The sequence below is a fragment of the Bos javanicus genome, chromosome 18 (assembly GCF_032452875.1).
Source record: "Bos javanicus breed banteng chromosome 18, ARS-OSU_banteng_1.0, whole genome shotgun sequence".
In the NCBI taxonomy this organism is placed as follows: Eukaryota; Metazoa; Chordata; class Mammalia; order Artiodactyla; family Bovidae; genus Bos; species Bos javanicus.
In genome coordinates, this window is record NC_083885.1 from 49554631 (window position 1) to 49570493 (window position 15863).

General features: G+C 54.5%; 1 protein-coding gene across 4 annotated transcripts in view; it reads right to left on the reverse strand.

Moving 5' to 3' along the window:
• Nucleotides 1-415: 415 nt before the first annotated feature.
• The window catches only part of FCGBP (Fc gamma binding protein), a 58125-nt gene continuing 42677 nt past the window's right edge, over nt 416-15863 (reverse strand). For all 4 annotated transcript variants that reach the window (XM_061388274.1, XM_061388275.1, XM_061388276.1 and 1 more), the window contains 9 exons: nt 15113-15686; nt 14175-14791; nt 13029-13572; nt 10652-11223; nt 9748-10321; nt 8551-8750; nt 4527-4910; nt 703-971; nt 416-581 (listed from right to left, as the gene is read on the reverse strand). In XM_061388274.1, coding sequence (XP_061244258.1) covers nt 572-581; nt 703-971; nt 4527-4910; nt 8551-8750; nt 9748-10321; nt 10652-11223; nt 13029-13572; nt 14175-14791; nt 15113-15686 — 3744 coding nt within the window. In that variant the 3' untranslated portion in view covers nt 416-571. The remainder of the gene's footprint in view (nt 582-702; nt 972-4526; nt 4911-8550; nt 8751-9747; nt 10322-10651; nt 11224-13028; nt 13573-14174; nt 14792-15112; nt 15687-15863) is intronic.

Genomic DNA, 15863 nt, shown 5'->3' on the forward strand with positions numbered 1-15863 from the left:
ATCCAACTGCCCATTTTCCCATTTCCCCATCTACATCTTTCCCAATCTATCTATCTGTCTCCATCCAGCCGTCCCCTCACCTGCCAGTAAATATTCATCATATGCCAGGTTCCCCAGGCATCTGACACCTGATGCACAGGAAGGGGGGGCTTCCCAGGTGGTTCCGTGGTGAAGAACCCACCTGCTAATGCAGGAGATGTAATAGACTCAGGTTTGATCCCTGAGTCGGGATCCCCTGGAGGAGGGAATGGCAACCCACTCCAGTATTCTTGCCTGGATCCCATGGGTAGAAGAGCCTGGCAGGCTACAGTCCACAGGGTCGCAAAGAGTAGGACATGACTGAAGCTACTTAGCAAGCACGCATGTACAGGAAGGAAGGTCATGGATAAGCAGACATGAGACAGACACACTGGTGTGCAATTTAATCGAAGATATTTATTGAATGCTTTTCCGGTTGGCCTCGGTGGCTCAGCAAAGGGGCAGAGCAGAGGGACACATGCAATGACAGAGTGCGTCCCTCAGCCTCCAGAGGCTTCAGGTCCTGCAGTCTTCCTTCCCGGTGGATGACTGATCAGTCCTGACTGTGAGACACAGACACTTAGCACTTTTTGTAGACGGAGCGCCCACCCTGACTTCCCCCTTCCCGTGAGGACGCAGGTGCCCCTGGTCCAAGAAGCCTGGCCTCCGAGCTGTATCCCTTACCATGGGGAGAAGTCCTGTGCTTTCCAATTCTCCAACGTTGTCTCTTGGGAGTTAGGCCAATCGTTGCTCCAGTCCGCGTCAAAGTTTCCACAGGCCCCACACAGCTTCCCAGCATGGTCATCGCTGACCACCACAGCCAGCTGCCCATCGGCGCCAAGCTTCACCTGAACCCCCTCCTTCTGCTGGACTAGCACAGAGCCGTCAGGGTTCTGACTCACGGACACAGATGTTAACACCTCAGCTGGGAGGCCCACTTGGAGACCATTCACCTGGTGGTTTTGGCGGGGGGAAAGGTGCGTGAAACACAGAGGTGAGGCTGGAACTACAGAGAAGCTGGTTGTTACAACAAAGGAGACCCCAAGGAAGACAACGAGTCCAAGGAGCAAACACAGAGAGGCAGATGCTGAAAGAGATAAGGCCCGGATGGATGCACCAAATGGAGAGATGAACACCTAAGATAATCAGAGATGTGGATGAATGGATAGAAGCACGGAGAGTGGATGGATGAAGAGATGGATCAACGCATAAGTAGGTGTGCACACAACATTCCAAAGGCACCTGGGGTTGGGGGGAGGCACTTGCACCAGAGAGAGAAACAACGAGTCAAACCCCAGCATCATCCTGTCTAATTCTAGTTTCCAAAATAAAAAGAACCCTTGAGCATGTCCTGTTAAGTTACTGGTTCCCTAACAAGGCAACTTCATCCCTTATTTTTGCCATGCTGATGTCTGAAGACAAGTCATGACCTCGCCAGTGTAATAACCATGTGAGAAAATGACCGTTTGTCCATCACAGGCTGTGGACTCAGTAACCGTGGTAACCTGGTGAGTTTTTTTCTTCTAAATAAGTGTTGTCTGTTTTCTCTGATGAGTTAACCCTTGTAAAGTTAGACTCCCTGGAGAGCCTTCTTTCAAAGAAAAGTTTCTTTTTTTCAAAATGCTTTTGTATGTGACACTTCCTCTGCCAGATGACTGGAAAGTCAGGTAGATAAGAAAGATAAGTAGACAGATCTGAAGAGGTGGATGGATGGACGGATGGTGAATCAATGGAAGGAAGGAATGGAGGGGGAAGGAAGGGAGGCAAAAAGGAAGGACAGGTGGAAGGAGGAGAGGAGGAGGATGGATGGATGCTGTGAAGGACAGCTGGAGAGGCGGGCGGGAAATCTCAGCAGGCTGCAAGCTTAGATGGTATAAGAAGTGGGACTGAGTTATCTGTGTTCCCAGCACATGGCCTGGTGCAGAGGGACCAGGCGGGTCACAAAACCAGCTGCTTCCTGGGGCCAGACCCTGATCTGGGTACTGGTGACAAAGTGACGACCGAGGGGAACAGGATCCCTGCCCACCTGAGGATTGTATGCCAGTGAGGGAGCACGTCAACAAACACGAAGAAATAATGGATGACTTCAGAGAGTGACTAGCACTGCAAGGGGATAAAACAGAATGACCGCACAGAGGCTGGGCTGAAGAGGGAGAGCTTCCGTAGGGCGTTGGGAAAGGTCTCTCTGTAGAAGTGGTGAGACTGGAACTGAGATCTGAAGGATGAGAAGGAGCAGAAGCTTAGGAAATCTGGAAGGAGAGTACTGCGGCAGGGGGAAACGCAGCAGCCCGGCGGTGGGAACAAGCGTGGTCCACTGTGTGAACAGCATAAAGGCCAGCTCGGCCTGTTAGCAGCACAGCCCCTGAGCTCAGGAAGGAGCTGGAGGCGATGAGGTTGGCGAGGCCAGCGGGAGTCTGATCGCATAAAGTCTTGCAGGCCATGGAAGGGAGGTGGCTTGAGTTTGGAATGTTGCTCTGAGAAGTCGCTGCAGAGTTTAAAGCAGCAGAATGGCCTGATCCGATTCACATTTCTACAGCATCTGTCTGCTATGTAGAGAATTGTTTCTGGACAGATGAGCAAAGGAAGGTTGTGAGTAGGGGTCTGCAGTAATCTCACTCCTGGGCATATATCCAGAGAAAAAACGTAGGTCAAAAAGACACATGTACCCCAGTGTTCATTCACTGAAGCACTACTTACAAGAGCCAGGACATGGAAGCAATCTAAATTCCATCAACAGACGAATGGATAAAGAAGATGTGGTACATATACACAAGGGAATATTACTCAGCCATAAAAAGGAATGAAATTGGGTCATTTGTAGAGACACGGATGGACCCAGAGTCTGTCACACAGACAGAAGTAAGTCAGAAAAAGAAATATATTCATGCATGGATTTGCAATCTAGAAAAAGGGTACAAATGGACCTATTTGCAGGGCAGGAATAGAGACGCAGACACAGGGAATGGACATGAAGACGTGGAGGAGGGCGGTGGGATGAACTGGAGGTCGGGATTGACCGTTACGCACTGCCACGTGTAAAACCGACCGCTATCGGGAGCGTGCTGGATAGTGTGGGGAGCTCAGCTAGGTGCTCTGGGACGACCTAGATGGGTGGGAGGGAGGTGAGGGGACACACATATATATATGCCTGATTCCCTTCATTGTGCAATAGAAACTAACACAACATTATAAAGCAACTACACCCCAATACAAAAATTAAAAACATATTCAACGTAACAAAAGAGTAGGGGCCTGTTCACCTGAATTATGGGTCCAGCAGAGAGTCAGTCAGAGAAAGAGTGACTGATCTAGACTATGCTAAAGAGAGAACACAAGCTTCCCTGCTGAAAGCAGGGCTGAGTCTCGGACCATCTCCCTGCACGGGGGAGGAATGCAGAGCATCCCCTGGGGGAGGGGTGTGTGGAGCACGGGCTACACCCCTACTGGACCTAGAAGACACCGGTGCATGGCGCTGCAATCCAAGAACAGGCCATGGAAACAGGACACGGGAGCTTTAGAGCAGCCTGACGACTGTGTTTGGTCATGAGGCTCTATGACACAGGCCATGGCGGAGCAGACTATGAGTCCTCATCAGCCCTCAGTTCGGCCAGAGAGACTCTCTCTAGACATTTGGAATCAGGGTGGTGAGAACTGTGGAGTTTGGCAAATGCAAGACAGTGATAAGTCAGTGGAAGTCAAGGGACAGAAGGGAGGACCCATCTGGGCTGGAATGGACTCAGGAGACAAACAGTGACAGGCCTGAGGGGACCCTGAGAGCAAGCTGAAACACAGCTGAGGGCAGAGGAAAGTGGCCTGGAATTGACGGAGTTCAAAGAACGGTCCCACTGAGCGAGCACTGCGCCTGGAGTCTATCTCGGTCCCCTGTGTCCACACCGTCACCACCAGCACTCCATTGCCATCAAAGTGGTTCAGGGCATGGGTGGTGCTTCTGGGTTCAAGGCTTGGATCTCTGAGGTACTCTCTGAGTGACCTGAGTAAATGACTTCACCTTTTTGGGCCCTGGTTTCCCCTCTGAGTAAACGGAGATAATGATAATCCCTGTTTCATGAGTATGTTGGAGGGAGTCACAGAGAATGAAGCTGACTGGTGATCAGCAAGTCTTAAACACAGAGGTACAAATCCAGGGCACCTAGATCCAGCCACTCCTGAGGCTGTGTCCCTGGATTTTCTAGTTACATGGGCTGATAAATTCAGTTTTGCTCAAGGCACTCTGAAATTGGTTTTCTCTCACTTGAAACCATAGAGTCTTGCTTAACACTAACATCTAAACGGGTAAGTTACTTGACTGTGCTTTTGCTCCTCAAGAACTCAGCCAGAAGAGAGGGACTAAGTTTGAAGTATCGACACAAATACAAACCCAGAGAAACAAATTGCAGAGATCTGTGAAGAAAACAGACGTTAGGACAGACAGGGCACAAGGAACGTAGGCACACTGCAACAGGAAGAACAAAGCCCAGGGGAGACACAGTCCCTGTGTCCTGGCTTACCCATACACCCTTGTTTTGGGTCACAGTCACCAGCCCGTCCTGGAAGAAGATATGAACCCGGGCCACGGCTTCCACTTTGCCTTTGCAGGGCTGGACATCGGCAACCACACGGTACCAAGGCACAGTCTCCTGTGATCCTGGGCAGCGGAAAGAGATCTCGTAGACACCAGGGGAGCTGACGGCGCTGTGGGCCCCATCAAAGGTGGTGAGGTTGGCACCCACAGAGAGGGAACAGAGGCCATGGGGCACCCAGCAGTCCCGGGTCCCAGCCTGGACCTCGCATACACGGCCCAGCGGGCAGCTGGCTGCCTGGCATGTCAGGCCGGTGCTTGAGGAACAGGAACAGCGCTGGCTGCAGTCCGAGGTGAGCAGGGAGGAGTTCACCTGTGCACAGAAAGGGGCAGGTGACAAGGTGCGGTGGACTGCAAACACGGCCACCACCTTCCACCCTCTGCATCCATCCGGGGTCACTCTGCAGTAACTTCCTCTAAGAAATGGAGTTTAGGACTTGCCTGGTGGTGCAGTGGATAAGTCTGCCAACCAATGCAGGGGACCTAGGTTTGACCTCTGGTCCAGGAAGATCCCACATGCTGAGGGGCAACGAAGCCCGTGGGTCGCATCTACTGAGCCTGTACTCTAGAACGAGAAGCTGCCGCAGCAGAAGCTCAGGTACTACGATGAAGAGTAACCCCTGCTCACTGCAACCACAGAAAGCTCACGTGCAGCAATGAAGACTCAACCCCAGCACAGCCAAAAATAAATAAATTTTTTAAAAAAGAAAGAGTGTTTTTTAAAAAAGAAACAAATGGAGTTTATTTCCCCTTTCCCATTAATCTGAGCTGGACTTAAGACTATGCCTTGGTTATTGCAATGCAGCAGAAGCAACGCTGTGCCAGGTTCAAGCCTGGACCTCAAGAGACCCGACAGCTTTACTACTCTTTCTTGGAACCCTGTCCAGCCACCACAGGCTAGCCCACCCAAGGAGGAGAGATCTCATGGAAGAGGGACGGCCAACCCTCAGCTGACCTACTGGGGGACTACAGAAGTATGAGTGAGCCCAGGGATGGCAGAAGAACTGCCCTGCTGAGCCCAGGCCAAACAGCAGAGCTGCAGAATTGTGAACAGTTTTTTGTTTTTTTTTTGTTTGGCATCTTCTTTCCAAGAAGTCCTGCACTTCTAGACCCTCCAGGCTACCATTCTGCTATTAATAAAACTAGGATGAGGGACTTCCCCGGTGGTTCAGTGATTAAGACTCTGCCCTGCAATGCACGGGACACGAGTTCAATCCCTGGTCGGGGGACCAAGATCCCACACACTGTGGGGCAACTGAGTCTGCATGCTGCAACTACAGAACCTGTGTGCCACAACAAGAGAGAAGCCTGCATGCTGCACTAAAGACCGCATGCAGCAAAAAAACAAAAACCTGGGATGAATGGGGAAGGAATGCGGTAATCTATCTTTCCTTTATTTGACAAACATGCTTCTGAAGAAGCAGGACAGCCTCATGGTTCAGAGGTAAGTCCAGGCTGCTGGGGTATGAACCCCAGACTCCTCCCTTGCTAATGGGTAGCCTTGAGCTGACTTCTCTTTGTCATCTGTAAAATGGGGAACATAATAGTCCGTGTCTTGCAGAATTGCTGTGACTATCAAATGACTTAACATCTATAACCAACTTAGTGCATAGTGAGAGCTCCAAAAACATCAATCATGGGCTTCCCTAGGGGTTCAGTGGTAAAGAATCCGTCTGCTAATACAGGAAACACAAACCTGTGTCAAACCCCATTCCAGGTCCAGAAAGGTCCCATATGCCTTGGAGCAACTAAGCCTGTGTGCCACAACTGTTGAGCCTGTGCCCTAAAGCCCAGGAGCCACAACTACTGAGCCCACATGTTACAGCTACTGAAGCCCGTGTGCTCTAGAGCCTGTGCTCTGCAAGAAGAGAAGCCACCAAATGAGAAACCCGTGCCCCACAACTAGAGAGCAGCCCCCACTTGCCGCAACTACAGAAAAGCCCGAGCAGCAACAGAGACCCAGCACTGCCAAAAATGAAATAATTTTTTTAAAAAATCCATCACAAAAATAAATTAGCTCTTAACTTTCAATTCCCATTGTTAAATGGCCATAGTTGTGCTACCTACTGCTGCTGCTGCTGCTGCTGAGTCACTTCAGTCGTGTCCGACTCTATGTGACCCCAGAGACGGCAGCCCACCAGGCTCCTCTGCCCCTGGGATTCTCCAGGCAAGAGTACTGGAGTGGGTTGCCGATTCCCTCTCCAGAGTGCTACCTACTACACTGCTGTAAATTAGTGTTATTTTTCCTGGGTGTGATGAATGTGGAGGGTGAGGCCCAGCTCAGCGAGTGCCTTTCAATCACCCCTGGCTCCTCAGACACCCAGGGTGCAAGGATGATGGTTAACCCCATTTTACAGATAGAGAAAATGAGGCTCACACAGAGGACTGCAGTAGGTCCAATATCACCCTCTCTACAAAGATATCAGGTCCTAACGCCTAGAGCTACTCAATGTCACCTTACATGGAGAAAGCGTGTTTGCAGATGTGATTAAGGATTTTGAGATGGAGAGATTAATCCTGGCAGGCTTTAAACACAGTCAAGTGTATTCTTAGAAGCAGGAGGCAGAGGGAGATTTTAGGGCACACAGCAAAGACGGGGGGACATGTGACATGGAAACAGAAATTGGAGTGATGTGACCACAAGCCAAGAGCTTCCCAGGTGGCCCAGTGGTAAAGAATCCACCTGCCAATGCAGAAGATTTGGGTTTGGTCCCTAGGTCAGGAAGATCCCCTGGAGGAGGAAGTGGCAACCCACTCCAGTATTTTTGCTTGCAGAATCCCATGGACACAGGAGCCTGGCGGGCCACAGTCCATGGGGTCGCAAAGAGTTGGACCCAACTCACCAACTAAAATAGTGAGGGTTAGTCGTTCTGTCCTGTCTGACTCTTTGCCTGCCAGGCTCCTCTGTCCATGGGATTTCCCAGGCAAGACTACTGGAGTGGGTTGCCATTTCCTTCTCCAGGGGATCTTCCCAACCCAGGGACCAAACCTGTGTCTCCTGCATTGCAGGAGGATTCTGTACCATCTGAGCCACCGGGGTAACCAAAAACAACCAAAGACAAGGCCGTAAGCCAAGGAATGCCTGCAGCCACCAAAAGCCAGGAGAGACAAGAAACAGATTTCCCCCTAGAGCTGTCATCTTGGCCCACCTATTCTGGTTTCTGACTTCTGGCCTCTATAACTAAACAAGAGAATAAATTTCTCTTGTTTTAAGGCATCAAGCTATGGTCATTTGTCACAGCAGCCATAGGAAACTAATATGGGGACTTCACCAGCATTGAGTCACAGCAGGGAAATGTGGCAGCCTCCCTGTCCCCATCCTCGAGGGGATCAGCACAGAAATTCTGAGTCTCCACAGACTTAGAGGATGAACTTATGGTTCCCGAGGGGGAGGATGGGAGGAAGAGATAGTTAGGGCGTTCAGGATGGACATGTACACACTGCTATGTTTAAAATGGATAACCAGCAAGGACTGATTGTATGGAACTCTGCTCAATGTGATGTGGCAGCCTGGATGGGAGGGGAGTTTGGGGGAGAATGGATACATGTATATGTATGAATGAGTCCCTTTGCTGTCCACCTGAAACCATCACAACATTGTCAATTGGCTATACCCCAATACAAAATAAAAAGTTTTTAAAAAAAATAAAATACAGAAAATCTGAGTCTCCCTCAAGCTCCTCCATCCTCCTTGTCCACCTCAAGCTCCGTGCTGCTGTTTAGTCCCTTCAGTCGTGTCTGACTCTTTGTGACCCCATGGACTGCAGCCCATCAGGCTCCTCTGTCCATGGGATTCTCCAGGCAAGAACACTGGAGTGGGTTTCCATTTCCTTTTCCAGGGGATCCTCCTGACTCAAGGATCAAACCCACATTTCCTGCATTGGCAGGCGGGTTCTTTACCTCTGACCCTCAAGCTCCTCCACCCTCCCTGCCCACTTCAAATTCCTCCTTACCGGCAAGTATCGGCCATCGTGGGTGCAGCCGCAGTCTTGGACAGGAATGCAGACGCCCTGGGACAGCAGGAAGCGGTCGTCACACTCACAGCCCTCAAAGCAGCGGGTGGTGCAGCCCGTGAGGCCAGAGAGAGCCGCGCAGGAGCCCTGGCAGGAGCGTGTGCAGACGGAGTAGTGGCTGTTGGTGGGGCACTGGAGCGCTGCAGAGAAAGGAGCAGGGTGGGGTCACGGCTGCTCGCTGAGAAATGAACAGGACCCGCTGCACACCTGGATCTGAGCTGCCGGTGCTGGGGACACACAGCTCCAGCCCCTGCCCTGTGGGGCTCATGTCAGTGGGACAGACTGTGATGGTCCAGTGTGATCAGGGGAAATACAGACAGAAGGTCAGGGCCAGGATGGGAGCTGTGAGGACCCAGGGGAAGCACGCATAGTGAGGGCCTGGGCTCTGGCTAAGCAACGGGTGGATGGTGTGGCTGCCTTGAGATGACGATCAAGGTTGAAAAATAAGAAGATTATGTTTGGGGTGAAATGCTGATGTCACATGGGAACACAGGAGGTGTGTGAGGGCCCCCTAAGGTCACCTAGTGGAAAATGCTCAGGAGGTCACTAGACCCATGAGGCTGGCAGTCAGGAGAGAGGTCAGAGAGGGAGACAGACAGTGTCCACTGCCTGCGTGTAGGTCCTGCCCTGAGAAGAATGAAGGAGACACAGCTCGGGCCTGGGGTCATGAGTGGCCACTGCTGTGTCCAGGAGAGTCTAAGGAAACACAGCCCTGTCCTGGGGGTTTGAAGGAAACAGATAAGCCCTGACTGGAGGTTAGCTAAGAGGTCTTGGGCTAGGAGTCTGAGGAGCCTGCAGTCTTGTCCTGAAGGATCTAAGGGGTGATGGTCCCATCTTGGCGGGGGTAGGGCGGGGGCCTGGGTGAGACTCAAGTTTTACTGTGTGACCTCCTGACCTGCCCGACCCACCCTCCCAAATCACCACAGATGTCCAGGAAGGGCCCTGAGAACTGTAAGAGAAGGTTTCAGGAGAGCGGGCCCCTGAAAGGAGTCTGAGAAGGGCCAGTCAGCCGGGCAGGAGTGAAGCCAGGAGCAGAGTGTGCTAAGGGAGGAACTGGGGCCCTGCCCCTGAGATGCAGACAGAACAGGGGGCCCCGAGCCCGAGCCGGAGTCCTCCCAGGGGTCCCCAGACACTCACGGCAGAAGCTGTCTGTCCTCCAAGGCTTCACAGCCATGCCGGCCGCCTGGCAGGCCGCTGTGTAGGCTGCCAGGCTGCGGCAGAGGTAGGTGACGTTGCCCTTCTGGGCACAGAGGTCATACACGCACTGGCGGAAGTACTCAGAGGGGCTCAGCGCCGCGTGGCAGGCTGAGAAGGGGCCGTTGGCATCCCGGAGCTGCCCACAGGCCTCGAGGCTCTCGTATGGTGCCGTCTGCTCTGCTGAGCACACAGGGCAGCCTTGGGGTCCACAGCCCTCGCTGCAGCCCTGGGAGGAGCCAGGTGCCCGCCATGCAGCTCCAAAGGCATCCACGCTGGGGGCCGTGGTGCCGCTGGGCAGATCAAGGTCATCATTCCAGTTGCCATTGAAGTTGCCACAGAGCCCGCAGAGCCGGTTGCGGAAGGGGGAAGGGATGGATATGAGGATGTGGGCGTCGCCATCAAAGAGAAGCCGCAGGTCCTTGGTCGTCTGCAGAACGATGTTCCGGCCCTCGGCCGTCACCCGCACGTGACCCACAGCCACGGGCAGGGCTACGGCCTCACCATCCACAGTGACCTGGATGGAAGGGCCAGGTGGGTCAGGGACTCAGAGAAGCACAGGTCAGCCTGTCCCCTCGGACTCCCAGGCTACAGACTCTCTCTCAGTTCCACTAGGGTGAGGCCATGTCCCCCAGAGACTTCCCAGGGCAGAGTATGCTCCCTTCAGAGACCCCAGGCTGACAATGTCTCCTCAGTCTCCAAGGCTGGGGCCATGTCTCCTTCAGGCCCCCAGGACAGATCTATGTCCTCCTTAGTCCCCTTGCACTGGGTTCATATCGCTCTCAAAATCCCTAGGTTAGGCCCTCTCCTCCTCAGACCCCCCCAGGGCAAGGCCGGGTCCACTTACCTGCGGCCCTCGAGCCAGGGTCACCACCTGGCCGGCCACAGTAACCACCACACGTTGGGGATCTCCAGCTGCATTCTTCTCAAGCACAATTGTAAAGTCCTCGTCCCCAGGCTGTGGGTGGCAGACCTGGGCCAAGATATAGGAGCAGGAGCCATGCAGGTCATAGACGCGTCCATCCAGGGTAATGTAGTGGACGCCCCCATTGGCCAGGCAGCGGCCACAGCCGGTGGGGCGACAGGCCTGGACGCCGTCCTGCACCCGGCACTCCTCGTAGGGCCTGCAGGTCTCGCCCTCCTGGCAGCTGACTTGGCCGCCGGGTCCACACTGGCAGTGCCGCCCACACTCAGGGCCCGGGTAGAAGGTCTCGCCCAGCGGGTAGTAGCGGCCCTCGTGGAGGCAGCCGCACTGGCCCACAGGCACGCAGGTGTCTCCGCTGAGCACGAAGCCGGCGTCGCAGACGCAGCCCTCACGGCAGGTGGACTCGCAGCCCTCAGGCGCTGAGAGGCTGGGGCAGCTCACAGGGCAGGAGTCACCACAGAGCTGGTAGTGGCTGTGGGCAGGGCACTGGAAGGCTGCGGGGACAAGAGGGGAAGGAGGCAGGGCGTGAGGGAGGAGGACGCCGGGGAGTTACAGAGCGGGAGAAGCTGCTGGGGTGACTCTGTGTGTTTTGCCTGGGATATCTCATGAGCGAATCTGTCCAGGGATCTGAGTGGGGTGTCTGACCCAGCACGGCCAATGGGGGATTCAGTGTGGGGATCTGGGAAGCAGGTCTCTCTAGCCAGGCTGCGTAACAACCTGCTCAAGTATTTCTAAAGATCAAGTCGGTCTGACTGGGTGACTCCAACCTCATATATCTGACCAAGATATGCAGGATTAGAACCGACCGTGAGTATCTCAGGGTGTGAATCTTGCTGGGGTGTGGGGCCAGATGCATCTTGGGGTATGAATCCATCTGAGTATGCCTGCCTGTGGATGTCTGATCTGGAAGCCTCTCACAGTCTCTCTGACAGGGTCTGTCAGTGTTTGACTCTGACCACACGTGTATCATTGGGTGAAGCCGACAGGATAAACGTGACCAGGAGATCTGCCTGAGGGGAACTGCCCAGGATTCTCGGACCATGAACCTGTATGTATCTTCCTGGGGCTATGTCAGGGTCCTGATTCCACCCTGATTCCACCAGATAGGTATATCTGCCTACGTGTGTCTCTGTGTAAATGTGACCAAGTGTCTCTAACCAGAGGAGGCCCTGTCTGAGGTTATGAGACGAAATCTATCTGACCCTGTGCATTACCCTGTTTAAAAAACAAAACAAAACAAAACAGTCTAGAGGCATCTGGAGCTTCCCTGGTGGCTCAGTGTGAAGAATCTGCCTGCCAATGCAGGAGACCTGTGTTCCACCCCTGGGTTGGGAAGATCCCTTGGAGAAGGACATGCCAAACCACTCCAGTATTGCCTGGAGAATTCCATGGACAGAGGAGCCTGAAGAGCTATAATCCATGGGGTTGCAAAGAGTCAGACACAACTGAGCAACTAAACACCACCACCACCAACAGAGGCATCTGACGAGGTGTAGCTCTCTAGGTCTCTCTGACCAGAGGTAACTGAGAGAATCTACTGGGGTGATCAGTCACCCCAGTCTATCTGAGTGCATAAATCCTGACAGTGTACTGGACTGGATATGGACATCTCTTTGCTGACAAACGTCCATCTAGTCAAAGCTATGGTTTTTCCAGTAGTCATGTACGGATGTGAGAGTTGGACCGTAAAGAAGGCTGAGCACCAAAGAATTGATGCTTTCGAACTGTGGTGCAGGAGAAGACTCTTGAGAGTCCCTTGGACAGCAAAGAGATCAAGCCAGTCAACCCTAAAAGAAATCAACCCTGAATATCCATTTGAAGGACTGATGCTGAAGCGGAAGCTCCAAAACTTTGGCCACCTGAGGTGAAGAGCCAACTCACTGGAAAAGACCCTGATGCTGGGAAAGACTGAAGGCAGGAGGAGAAGGGGACGACAGAAGACAAGACGGTTGGATGGTATCAGCGACTCAACAGACATGAATTTGAGCAAATTCTGAGAGATAGTGAAGGACAGGGAACCCTGGTGCTTTGTAGTCCATGGGGTCACAAAGAATAAGACACAATTTAGGGACTGAACAACAACTGGACCCAGGGTTTCTAGCCACATGTATGAGTCTCTCCCATTGCAGTATGTCACTGGGTATATTCCAGTGTGTGAATGCCAAGGTATTTCTTTCACAGGCTAAGGGAAGGCGGGATGGTGCCTAAGCCCTACGGAGAAGGCTCTTGTCTCAGAGCCCAGCAAAGAGGGTAGGAGGAGAGACCCCACTATGTGTACCGTGCATGGATCACTACTCACGACAGAAGTCCGGCCGCCTCCACTCGCCGAGCTGGGCCCCAGCGGCCTGGCAGGCTGCCACATAGGCGGCCACGGCCGGGCAGAGGCCTCCTGGATGGCCCTGAGCCTGGCAGGCGTCCAGCAAGCAGGCCTGGAAGTACTGCTCGGGCGGAATGAGGCTGTGGCAGGGAGCCAGCGGGCCTTCGGGGGACGAGATCACGCCGCAGGCGTCGGGGCCGCCGAAGGGCTCCTGTTGCTCGGGCGTGCAGGGTTTGGGGCACGGCCCGGGCACGCACTCTCCGCAGCCCGCGGCGCCGCCCACTTGCCAGCGGTCGGGGTTCCCTTCCACCGCGTTCAGGTCGTCGTTGGGGTTCTTGTTGTAGTTCCCGCACAGGCCACAGAGGGCGCCCGCGTACGCCGCCGGCACGCGCAGGCGCACGTTGCTGTTTCCGTCGAAAGCAAGCGAGATCCCGGAGGCGGTGGTCACCACCACGTCGGCACCGCTCAAGTAGGCGTGCACACGGGAGTCCAGCTGGAAGGGCAGGGCGACCAGCTTGCCGTCCACCTGAAGGGGCGGGGTGGGAGTGGGGGTTACTGAACGTCGGAGGCACAGGTTAGAATCTTGACTTCACTATCTACTGGGGGCTGGGGCGGAGACACCTTGTGCGCGTCACCTTCCCCTCCTTGTAATAGTTAATAGTTGTAGCAGTAATAACGAGGGCTTCCCCGGTGGCTCAGTGGTAAAGAATCCACCTGCATGCAGGAGAACCGGGTTCGATTCCTGAGTGGGGAAGATACCCTAAAGAAGGAAATGGCAACCCACTCCAATATTCTTGCCTGGAAAATCCCATGGACAGAGGAGCCTGGTGAGCTACCGTCCATGGAGTCGCAAAGAGATGGACATGACTGAACTAATTTTTTTTTTTTTTTATTGACAGGATATCATTGGCTCCTCACACTACCCTCTAAGGCAGATACTTTTCTTAGACCCATTTCACAGAGGAGTAAACTAAGGCTTAGACATGGGGAAGCCGCTGTTCCAAACCCCCTACTGTGAACCCCTCCATCTGCCCCCTTAGCCTGTGAAAGGCAGTCAGGGAATTGGCAGACCCCTAACTATCCCAGGCAACCCCAGGGCTGGCACGTGCTGGTCCACAGACTGCTCACCTGCAGCTGCCGGGGCCAGCCGGCACTGAGGGTGAAGCTGTGGCCGTAGATGTGCAGGGTCACAGTGCGGGTGTAACTGACGGCCTGGCTGCCCCGGTGCTCATTGGCTACCGTGACGGTGAAGTTCTCAGCCCCGTCAGGTAGGTCATGGCAGGGCGCACTCAGCAGGTACTCGCAAGTGCCTTGGAAGTCAAATCGGTGCCCATCCAGGGTGATGTAATGGGGGTCACCCCAGGCCTGACACTCAGCTGTGCTGACAGGTTGGCAGCCATGCTGGCCTGAGGGCAGCAGGGCACACTCTTCACCTAGCCCGCAGCTGGCAGGCTTGCAGACCAGCGAGCCACCTCCGGGCCCACATTGGCACCTCTGGGAGCAGGTGGCATCAGCCCAGAACTCACTGCCGGCCTCGTGGTAGATGCCATTGGCCCAGCAGCCGCAGCCGCCTTCCAGGGGGACGCAGCGGTCGGCACTCAACACGAAGCCTGAGTTGCACTGGCAGCCCTCCACGCAGGGGCCCTCACATACGGCAGGGCTGGTGGGGGGCGTGGGAGATGGGCAGCTGGCTGGGCAGGGTGGGCCACAGAGCTCGTAGTGGCTGTTCTCCGGGCAGGGGAGCTCTGTGGGTGGATGAAGAGAAAGAAAGAGAGAATGGTTTCAGGAGGTGGGGTCTGAGGATAGGGTGGGACGAGCCAGAGAGAGACCAAGATGAACAGAATTAGAGACGATGGAAGACCCAGGGATGGGAAGAGAGAAGAGGAGAAACAGACAACCAAAGGCAGACGCAGAGACGAGGGCCAAGAGAGTGAGAGACAAAAACAAACACGGCAAGACAAAGAGAAACAAACAAACAGACCCAAAAGGACTGGAATGAAATCAAACCAGCTCCAAAGTGTTGGGACCCCTGGCGGCAGCTCCTGCTCTGTCCCCCCAGTGCTCACCACAGCCGGCCTCCGTCCTCCAGTCCTTAATGACGATCCCAGCGGCCTGGCAGGCGGCAGCGTAGGCAGCCAGAGCCTGGCAAAGTATGTCCTTGGCCCCACCGCCCAGGCAGACATCCAGAACGCAGCCCTTGAAGAAGCTATCGGGGGCCACATGGTCATGGCAGGCGGCGAAGGGGCCTCCGGAGCCAGGGGCCAGGGGTCCGCAGAAGCCGGGGCCCCCGTACTCCTCCAGTCGGTCCTCAGCGCAGGTCGGGCAGGACCCCTGACATTCATCCCAGCACAGTGGGTCCCAGCCTGGAACCCGCCAGCTGCCGCCCCAGATAGGTATGGAGGGAGCCAGGGTGCCATTGGGGAAGGCTTGGTCGTTGCTCGGGTTGCGGTCCATGTTCCCGCAGAGCCCACATACGGCGCTGTGGTAGCTGCTGGGCAGCGTCACTTCCACTCGCCAGTCCCAGTCATAAGTGACCTGCAGCCCGAAGTCAGTGGCCAGCACTGCTTTGGATGCACCGTGGGTCACCAAAAGCCGCCCGTCAGCCACAGAGACAGGCAGTGCCCTCAGCACACCGTTCACCTGGGGGGAGAGGAGGGCGGGAGGCAAACCAGGTCACTGGAGATGCGGAGGCCCAGATCTGGCCCCCTGCCTCCCTCGCTCGTCCCGCCGTGGCTGGGAGCTGCCAAGGCCTTCCTCATGATTGCTGCTCATAGAGTCATTTGACAAACACTATGGAGGTTTGCTCTAGTCCAGGCC